This window comes from Delphinapterus leucas, chromosome 14, assembly GCF_059928025.1.
Source record: "Delphinapterus leucas isolate spDelLeu-1000000601 "Yukka" chromosome 14, BTC_Dleu_Yukka2, whole genome shotgun sequence".
In the NCBI taxonomy this organism is placed as follows: Eukaryota; Metazoa; Chordata; class Mammalia; order Artiodactyla; family Monodontidae; genus Delphinapterus; species Delphinapterus leucas.
Genome location: NC_143142.1, coordinates 26,730,118 through 26,740,193, shown reverse-complemented (window position 1 = coordinate 26,740,193; position 10,076 = coordinate 26,730,118). Strand labels below are relative to the sequence as shown.

At 49.8% G+C, this 10,076-nt stretch overlaps 1 protein-coding gene across 2 annotated transcripts in view; it reads left to right on the top strand.

Annotated features, from left to right (window-relative positions):
* Window positions 1-2,690: 2,690 nt before the first annotated feature.
* Window positions 2,691-10,076, top strand: part of CLTCL1 (clathrin heavy chain like 1) — a 32,271-nt gene continuing 24,885 nt past the window's right edge. The window contains exons 1-2 of one of the 2 annotated variants that reach the window (XM_089894840.1): window positions 2,691-3,949; window positions 9,324-9,505. In XM_089894840.1, the coding sequence (XP_089750966.1) occupies window positions 3,857-3,949; window positions 9,324-9,505 (275 nt within the window). In that variant the 5' untranslated portion in view covers window positions 2,691-3,856. The remainder of the gene's footprint in view (window positions 3,950-9,323; window positions 9,506-10,076) is intronic. The other variant, XR_016387571.1, reaches the window with a different exon arrangement.

Genomic DNA, 10,076 nt, shown 5'->3' with positions numbered 1-10,076 from the left:
GTCATAATTTCCCTTTCATTCCTAAAGGAATTTTTTGCTGGATATAAAATCTAGGTTAGCAGTTATTTTACTTTCCCACTTTGAAGATATGATTCTTCTGTGTTCTGGCTTCTATAGTTTGAGAAGTCAGTTCTCAGTTTAATTATTGCTTCTTAGAAAGTGATTTTTTTTTTCAGTATGGCTGCTTTTAAGATTTTTTTTTTAAGTTCTCAGCAGTTTTACTATGATATGCCTAAGTGTGGTTTGTTTTTTGTGAATTATGATTGAAATCTGTAAGGCTTCTGGAACCTGAAGCTTGACGTATTCCATCAATTTTAAAAAGACTTCAAGCCTTTATCTCTTCAGACACTGCTTCTGCCTATTCTCTCCACTTCTAGGACCCCAATTCCATGAAGATCAGGCTGTCTTACTGTATTATGTATCTTTCTACCCTCTTCTCTCTGTGCTTCAGTTTGGGTATATTCTTCTGACCTAACTCCACCTTCATTACTTTTCTCTTTTCAGCTGTGTGTAACCTACCAACAACACTATCCATTGAATTTTCCGTTTCAGTTACATTTTTCAGTTCTAGAACGTCCAGTTGGTTCTTCTTTCATAGTTTGCAGGTCAGTGATAAGGTTCTCAATCTTGTCTTTCATCCTTTTACCATATAAAGCATAGCCCTTTAAGTCTTTGGAAAAAGTCTGTTATCTGGACCCGCTGCAGGTCTGTTTGTTACTTCTCTTCGTTTACAGTCATTTGTCTTCTCTCCTTGGACATCTGCTTATTCCTGACTGAATGCTGATCACTGCACATGAACAACTGTAGAAATAATTTGAACTCTATCATGAGGCTCTCTCTCTCCTGAGAGAACCTATATTTGCTGCTGGCAAGGACTGACATTATTTGAACGGAGTCCCAAACAACCTGGGGTCCAAAATACCACATGAGGTTACCTCCGTGGTGGTTCCCAGACTCCGAACTTTGTCCTCCCAGGGCTGCGAGGGTGTTAAAGGTGCTGCTGCCCTCTTGGCCCTGCTCTGGAACTGGCTAACGCCCCTCAGGAGAAGCATCCCTGATACCCGGATAACCTTGCTCACTTCCTCTGTTTCCCGGATGTTGGCCCAGTTGTCAGCCACCTACTTGTTGGTTCTCTGCTGCTTTCCGGAAACGGAAGTTCTCCAGGGACGGTTTAATTTCACGTATCGGAAAGCCCGCGAGAACTTGGATTTGGATATGACACGATTTCTGTGCTCGTTATCGTCTTCTGTTTTTCAGCTCTCCCTTCCTTCCCCCTTCCATAAACGGCCATGTGGTGCTGGGGCTGAGGCTCTGAAAACCGCTGGCAGATGTTCAGTCGGCCTCCGCCTAGGGGCGCTGGAGGGCGCCTGCGGGCTCTGATCCCAGAGGCATCGCCCCAGCCCCACCTCTTCACCAGGCAGAGCAGTCTTCCCGCCCAAGAGGCTGAAGCCAGGCTGCAGTTTCTCCAAGACTTGCAGAACCAGCCTCAACGCACCTCCTCCTCCGAGGTCTGTATCCCAGCCTCTGGGGACCCCTCCTCTAGGATTGGAAACTCTGGCCCCAGCCGTCCACCTCCTCCTCCCAGGGGCTGAGTTCCAGCTCTGCAGACCCTTCTTCAAAGGTGCAATGTTTCCAGGTTCTTCCCATTCACCCCGAGCTCTGGGGGCATGGCCCTTCCTACACCTGCCCCTCCACCACCACCTGGGTTCTGGTCCTACCCTTCCAGCTCTCCCTTACCTCTTGTTTACATTCTGTTCCCTCTGTTCAAGCAGCTGGTGTGGTTTCTGTCACCGGGCTGGATTCTGACGGACAAAATTCCCAACCTTCCCTCCTCTAGTCTCATTTTATTCACTGACATCAACATGATTAGATATTTTGGACCCACTTAGAATGTTACACCAAGGCTTTACTATACTGTTACAGTTTGCATTTCTAGAATGTCTATTTGGTTCTTTTTCAAATCTGCTTGGTCATTCTTTACAGTTTCTTTCCCACATGTATTTTTAAGTTTGCCATTTAGCTCTTTAAATACATTAAATATAGTAATTTAAAGTCTGTGATGAGTTCATTTTCTCAACCTCTGTGACAGTATCTGTCTCTTGGTTCTCCTTGTTCTTTCTTGTGGTGACTTGTTTCCTTGAGTGTTTTTTTTAATTTTATTATTATTTTTTAACATGAGCTTATTTTCCTTAGAGTTTTATTTGTAGGATGAAGGTCTGCAAGAATAACTGTAGGATAGCTAGAATTTGCCTTTTGCTTATGAGTGAAGTTAGGTTCTTATTTTTCATGTTTAAGAATCAGTCGTATTTCTTTTCTATGCATTATTTTTTCATATGTTTTTGCCCATTTTTCTATTTGGTTGTTGATCTTATTGAGTTGTGGGAGCTCATCATTTCTATTGTGAAGATGGGAAATCATCACAAAGGATTTAAAGATTTTTTTCAGGATTACTTGGCAAGTTACCAGCAGTGAGGTTATTAGAATCCTTTTCAAATCAGATGTTCTAGTTCCTTTACACGTAAAGACACTGGGCGAGGTCCTGACTTATTAACAATCCTGTCATTTTGCTTAACTACAATTTTCCTAAAATTCCTTTCTTCTAGGTTGTACATTTTTAGTTTTGACCTCCAAAAGCCCTGGGGTGGGAGGAGGGGTGGGGTGGGGGGAAGGGTGGGGATTTAGGGAATGAAATACTACAAATACTAAAGGCTTTATATAGTGTTCGGGGTGAAGGGTGCTTGGGATCATAGGCATTACTGCCAAAATAGAGATTTGGGAAATGCAGTACTACCCACAGAGTCCATATTGTTAGCTGATGAGGCTGCAGACGTGGAACCTGCAGTCTGCAGAGGTCTCGGCTAACACTGGAAAGAGATTTAATTTGAAAGTGAATAATCTGTTTTCTTCTTTAACGTATTTTTGGCTGCTAGATTGTGAAGCTGTTGTGCAAATAATTGCACCATCACTGTGTTATTCACGGTGTCCTATTCATTTCTTAAAATTACCGGGGAGCAAGGCGGAGCGCAGAGGAGATGGGTTACCCCGAGCGTGGGAACGCAGACAGCTCAGGCCTCCCCTTCCCTGACGAACATCCTGTATGCAGCCGAGCCACCTGTGCGCAAAACACCTTCAAAAGGTGCCTCGGGAAACAATGACCGCTGGGCGAACCAGGTGTGCTTTCCGTGCCGGACCTGCCACTACAGATGTGCAGCCACCGGCCACCCAGGTGACCGTTGCGCCTTCGGTGGTCCACCTGCTGCTTTGCGACCTCTCAGCTCTCCGCACCGATGTTCTGACCCAACAGTGTCCAGAAATGTTTACATGCAAAGCCAGGAAAGATGTTTAGGAGCGCCTTGCATGTAAACACATCACACGTAATTCCGAGACTCCTTTCGCGGTGTTTTTGGCCCATCTGTGCCTGAATTTTAAAAATGTCCCTGAACTCAACTGTCCAGACCTTCCCCCTCTGCCCTTTCTCTGCACATGGAGGGCTCGAGGGAAGGGCGCCGGAACTGGGCTTCTCCCGCCTGGAACCCCGTCACTCGGGGAACTTGCTGAGTGCAGCCCGTGCCTAGTCTGTCCGCGCGCACCTGACCTGGGCACGGCCAGGAGTCGGCCCGAGACCCGTTCACCTTCCCGCGCACACCTGCCGGGGGTCAACCCGGGACCCCTTCACCTTCCCTGGGCACCAGCGGGGCAGCGCAGACTCGTTCCTGCTCGGGGCACTGAGAGGACCGGCAGCCACACCCGGGACTACTTTTCGCAGACCCCCGCCCCCACTCCGGGCGGCCGGCGGAGGGAGCGCGGGCGGAGGGAGCGCGGAAAGAGTCGACGCGGCGTGCTCCAATCAGTGCGCATGCGCACCTCAATTAGTGTGCATGCGCGTCTCCGGTGGGCGCTCCGCGCCTCCCTGACCGCCAGCTTGTGCGTTTCTCTCAGGACCTTCCAGGTGAGATCCGGGAGCTGCGCGGGGATGGGTCGCGCTCGGTCCTTCGGCCGCGTCCCAGCCGCCTGAGGGTCCCAGAGGGCACCGCCGACCCCATACCCCAGCACGGTGCGGTGGGGCCGCGGGTGCCGCGCGTGCGGGCCGCCTGGCGTTCGCGGGCTAGAAAACCCCCGGGGCTCAGACTTGGACGCGGGCGGAGGACGAAGGTCCGACCATATGTCGCCTCCTGGTGCGCGGACAGCGGGGGCTGCTCGGCCCTCGGGCCCGAGTGTCCTTCCCGGGCTTCGCGCTCCTCCCTGGGTGGGGGCGGCGCCGACTCTGTCCCTGGGTTTCGTTCTCCGGCCTTGGCCCGGGTCCCTGCCCAGCACCCGGGCAGAGGCGTTTTCCCAGAGGACAGCCGTCCGCTTCAAGTCCTTTGGTGAGCGGCCCCGTTGCCCCGGGGTGAGGATGCCGGACCCGCGGGGCCCCGGGAAGACCCTCTCGCTGCCCCCCCACATGTCCTCCTTCTCTGCAGCCCCCACGCTGGCCCGTGAGCCTCGGCACGTGCTGCTGCCTCTTTGCAGAACACGCTCCCCCCTCGCCCCCTCTTTCCCAGCCACCAGCTGCTTAGCCTCTGGTTTCTGATCAGACGACGCCCCCCACCCCAGGCCGGCCCTGACCTCCAGGGTGAGGGGCCCCCTCTCCGCGCCCGTGGTCTGGGGGCTTCCCTGAGGACGCCCCATCCCATGGTGTGGTCACTGCTTTCCCTCGGGCCTGCGAGCACAGGAACCCACTGCCCGGGGCCAAGCAGGCCCTCAGATCCGTGAAGGAGTGAAAGCGATTTCCTAATAAGATGTTTGGATAGTCGGTGACCGATCAGGTATCACGAGGACTGTCTGGTGACGCGGTTCGTGTGCTTTTCCGGGCCCCCAGCTTGCTCCCCTGGGGCCCTTCACCCCACCTGATCGCTCCCCAGACCAAAAATCCTTTAAGAGAGTGGACATCGGTTCTCCAGTTGTACAGTATTAGGAAGTGGAGGATGTAGACTTGTGACTGTAAAATAGCAGTTCTATTCGTTTAAACTGTTTTTCCTCTAGATCTTGGTTTCTGTGCCACCTATAGAAAAATAATTCTAGATACTTTACAGGTGATCTAATTGTAACAATTTTTTTTTTCTGTTTTTAAATTTAGTTTGTTCCACATGATTTTCCCCAGAGGAAAAACAATATTTTTATAACGGTCGGTGGGGAAACAAATACATGTGCAGGAACCGTTACTCTATGGTCAGCTTCTCCAGAGCGCAGTGGGCAGAGGCCACACGTGTTACATCTCTTGCGTCCTAATAAGGTGTTCCCTCCACTTGGGCTTCAGACAGTGGCGAGTTATTTTGCTTTATTTATCCTGTCACCCTAGTTTGGAGGGGCGGACTGGTGCTGCAGAAACATTTCTCATAAGTACTATCTGAACTTAAAACAAAATCATATACCTGAGTTTGAAGGCGGTTGCTGTTTGTGATATCCGAGAACGGCAAAAAACGTCCCAGCTGCCTGAGGGTCCCAGAGGGCACCGCCGACCCCAGACCCCTACGTTTATCTGAAGGGCTAAGAACTGGGTATGCCTTGATTCACAAGAGGACTGGCTGGACCGTTCGGTGGCAGAAAATTTCTGTTCAGAGCTCCAGGAATTCTCTCCCGGCTGCGTCAGGAAGCAGCTGCTGGTGTGTGAGTTTTGAAACGTGGCACAGCTCCCCCACAGAGGCATACAGACTGGTCCCTCAGGGTCTGATCTTGGAGCTCAGAGGTGATGCTCTTAACAGATGTGGACTTGGCCAAGGGAACCCGTGTAAGTTTCAGGAGCCTGGCAGTCTCTGGTCTTGATTAGCGCCTCTTGGCGCGGCTGGGACTTCACAGCACCCGGCGGGACCATCTCGGGTGGAAATCCGAGTCTCTGCGCTGTGGTGTTGCCTCCAGACGAAGCTGAGAACCAGTCTTCTAGAGGTTAGTCATTATTCATAGTTAGAGAGGTTGATGTTTGAAGCCTTTTTCACGTGGGGTCTGAGCTTGAACTGAAGACGTTGAGCATCCAGGCGTGCTGGCAGGGCTCTGGGGAGGACATGTCCGCCCAGAACATGCTTGGTTTATGTTGCTGCCTCGCTTTTCAGATTCTTTTTCTTTTTCTTTTCTTTATTTATTTATTATACAGCAGGTTCTTATTAGTTATCTATTTTATACATACCAGTGTATATATGTCAATCCCAGTCTCCCAATTCGTCCCACCACCACCACCCCACCCCGCACTTTCCCCCCTTGGTGTCCATACGTTTGTTCTCTCCATCTGTGTTTCTATTTCTGCCACTTTTCAGATTCTAAGACGCACAACAGTGGGCTTACTGTGTCCTAGAATTGTTGTTCTACGTTTATATGAAGCTTTTTGTAAGGTCTTGTGTAAGCTGTTAAATTTTACCTGTTGGCGGACTGATTGTCCTTATACTGGAGGTAGACGCTGGGCTGATCATTTGCGTCTGACTTTCTTGTTTACAAAGTGAGTGTGTGGCAGGTGAGTGACCGAGTATCGGATGGATTAGAGTCGGGCATCTTTGGAAAAACAATTTTAAATGTTCAAGATTCCCAAACCGCACATGCTTCCCAGTGCTCTTTGAGTTTTGTTGGGTCAATGGAGGTGTCATGTCCCACGTGATCTTAGCCAAGCTTCCCCAGGCTCCTCGGCGTCCTGTAGCTGGGGCAGAAGTATTTGGAACAGACTTTAAAGTAATATGTGTGCATGGAAGAATTGCCCCAAATAAAAAGTATGAATGGAAACTGTGGAACCAGGGGGGTCTCTCTCCCCATAAGAAACTGTTAAGGAAAGCATTATATTTTCAAAAAATTGATTAAAAGAATTATAGTAAAAATATTCTCCTGGCCTTTGCTTTTGTAACTTAACACGGTTTGAAGATTTCTTTTGAAATCACATATTGTACTGGGACTTCCCTGGCGGTCCAGTGGTCAAGACTGCACTTCCAATTCCAGGAGCATGGGTTCGATCCCTGGTTGGGGAACTAAGATCCCACATACTGCACGGTGTGGCCAAGGGGGAAAAAAATCACATACAGATCCCAGCATGTATTTGACAGAATTGCTTACTAACATCCCCTGGGATGGTAGTTGTTGGCTCCCTGTCACCCCGTCCTGGAAATGTGTCCTCGCCTCCCTGCTCGTCCTGATTTTTCTTTCCCTTGCTGCTTCACCTCCTTCTCTGCTTTTAGCCTGTTCATTTTCTTCTGCCATCTCTCTTGCTGGAGGCCCGCTGGACCCTCTGTGCAGGGGAGGTGACCATCCCCCTGGGCTGGCTGAGGAATGGCGCCACGGAGCTGGGATGGCGAAGTTCAGGGGCAAAATTAGAATCCAAGCAGATCTTGACAGCCTGGGATCCAAGTAGATGACATTTAACAGGGATAAATATAGGGTCTTATGCATTGGTTTTAAAATAGAGAAAACTTGCTGTGGTGTAATTTGAGAGAAGTCTGTAATGCACTAAAAATGTAGCTTTTAAACTATCCTGAACTAACCTAGTCCTAAAATTTAGGTAAGTTCCAGAAAAGACCTTAGTATCACCATTTTTTCATAGGCCCTCATTTACAGAGCTTCCTCTAACATAGGAAAAGGCTTGCTAATAAGTTTGAAATATATTTTCTTAAACTGCATATTTTCTTGACTGCCTAGAACAAGTAACCTCTCTACCAATTAATTATATAACATCCATGTTCTGGGCCCTGGGATCGGCAGTGAGTGAGCCTGGGGAGGAGACAGACGCAGGAGGAACAAGGCCCAGAGGTGACAGCCCAGGCGTTGACCCCGTGGGGCGTCTGGCTCTTTGACACGAGAAGCTAGTGTTGTCACCAGCGACTTGTGTGAGCACAGCTGCGGCCCTGCCGGCCAGGCTGCGGTCCCTTCAATAGAGCAGCCACAGGACATTCAGATGCGCAGTTGCTTTTATGTTTTCCTCAGCGTCAGATTCGAATTTGGGTTCGTTTCATCACAGGTCTAGAGAACCGAAAGGATTGGGAGAGTGCCTTTTTTTTTTTTTTTTTTTTTTTTTAATTTTTGGCTGCACCACACAGCACGTGGGATTTAAGTTCCCCGACCAGAGATCGAACCTGTGCCCCCTGCATTGGAAGGCAGAGTCCCAACCACTGGACTGCTGGGGAGGTCCCTTGTCTACTTTTATTAACTCTGATACGGGCTGTTTAAATGTGTAGCTTGGTTACCTACCAGACTGATTATTCTGGGAATCAGAGTCCTTGGTTATTTCTACTGACTAATGGAAAACCGCATCTCGGGACTCTTTTTGCACGTGGAGTAAAACTCAGGGGTATCTGGTACTCTGTGTGGGGTTGTGCTGTGTTTAGCATCCCGGGCCCCAGCACTCAGGGTTCTCGAGTCGTTGGAGTTAAAGCTGTCCCTGCCTGTCTCCAGAGACTGCAGGATCCCACCCGGCTAGAACCACCGTCTTCATTTGTTCTGGTTCTAATGGTCTCTGGCTAATTTTTGCGTCCATGGTTCCCAGATGTTAAGACACCATCTTATGTTTGTGAGGTACTGGACTTCTCCCACTGCCATGAATGTGTGTATAAGCTCTTACGTGAGGAACTGGACTCAAATCACTAATTTTTTTTTAACATATGTATTTTTAAATTTATTTTATTATTTTTGGCTGCGTTGGGTCTTTGTTGCTGCGTGCGGGCTTTCTCTAGTTGCGTTGAGCGGCGGATACTCTTCCTTGCGGTGCACGGGCTTCTCATTGTGGTGGCTTCTCTTGTTGCGGAACACAGGCTCTAGGCGCGTGGGCTTCAGTAGTTGTGGCTCACGGGCTCTAGAGCGCAGGCTCAGTAGTTGTGGCGCACAGGCTTAGTTGCTCCGACGCATGTGGGATCGTCCCAGACTCGGACTTGAACCCGTGTCACCTGCATTGGCAGGCGGATTCTTAACCACTGCACCACCAGGGAAGCCCCAAGGAAGTAGATTTAGACATTGTGACATGCAGGGGAATGCTTTAAGCAAAAGCTCTTGGGCGGGTCTTTGTTATTGCTTCCTTTGGGGAAGCCAGTTTCTGGGCCCGTCCCCAAGGCCTCCTTCCCGCCGGCTCGCCATGGTCATGACCGGGCTCCCCCCTACTGCTGTCATCCTTACTCCTGTGGGTTCCCGTGTGTTCAGCCCCTCAGGGTTGCGGGCTCCTGGAAGCCTGTTGCTGCTGTGCTGGCTGTACCTGTTAAAGGCATAGAGATGCATGTTCGCATTGGCCGCCAGTAGTCACTTGCAGTGATCCCTTATCTGGTCTAGATCTGATCTGTTTCAGAGAGGAAAAACTTACTTTAATCAAATGCTTCTTTTCTGTTTAGCTCCAAAGCCTGGGACTTAATCCAGCTGATGCTGGCTTCAGCATACTGACCATGGGACCTGGCAGGATTCCGTGTGCCCAGGACGAGCCGGCACAGGTGGTGAACACTGGCATGAGTGACCCACGGCACCTGCTGCATGGCCAGTCTGCAGACAGAGCCACCGTGCATCCAGCCTCTGGAAGGTACTCCTGACGGATGTTCAGAAAGGCATTTACCTCACCTGCTTTGTTACCTTTTATATTGAACAAGCGTCAGACACTCACAGCAAAGTGTCATCAGTAGCATTAAACTCAAGAAGTTTTAGCAGAAGCTGTGTCTTGCGCGTCCTGTTCAGTAAGAGGCCCTGAGCTTTGGTGCCCTCACTGCTATGTCCAGATGCATGTGAGGGAGGGAGTGCCATGCCTCGCCCTGCAGGCACTCTTGACCTCAGAGGGGAAGGTTGGGTGATGGGGGGGAGGGAGGTTGTCCAGGCAGCTTGGAGTGTGCATCCAGATCCTGCTTCACTTGGGAAATGTGCCAATGACGGGGCCGTTGGGCATTAGTAGAATTTCACTTCCCTGGACTTGGGGTCTCAGGTGCTTGAAATCTAGTTACTCTGAGGACATAGAATCTTTCCTTACTGCCAGGATTCAGGAACTGAAAGGATTATGTATATACTGGGCTTGCTAGTGTTTTACGTGAAACCTTTATCCTTACTTTGAAAAGTGAAAGCACTTTCTGGACCTAAAATCTGTGAAGGCCAAATATTAGCTT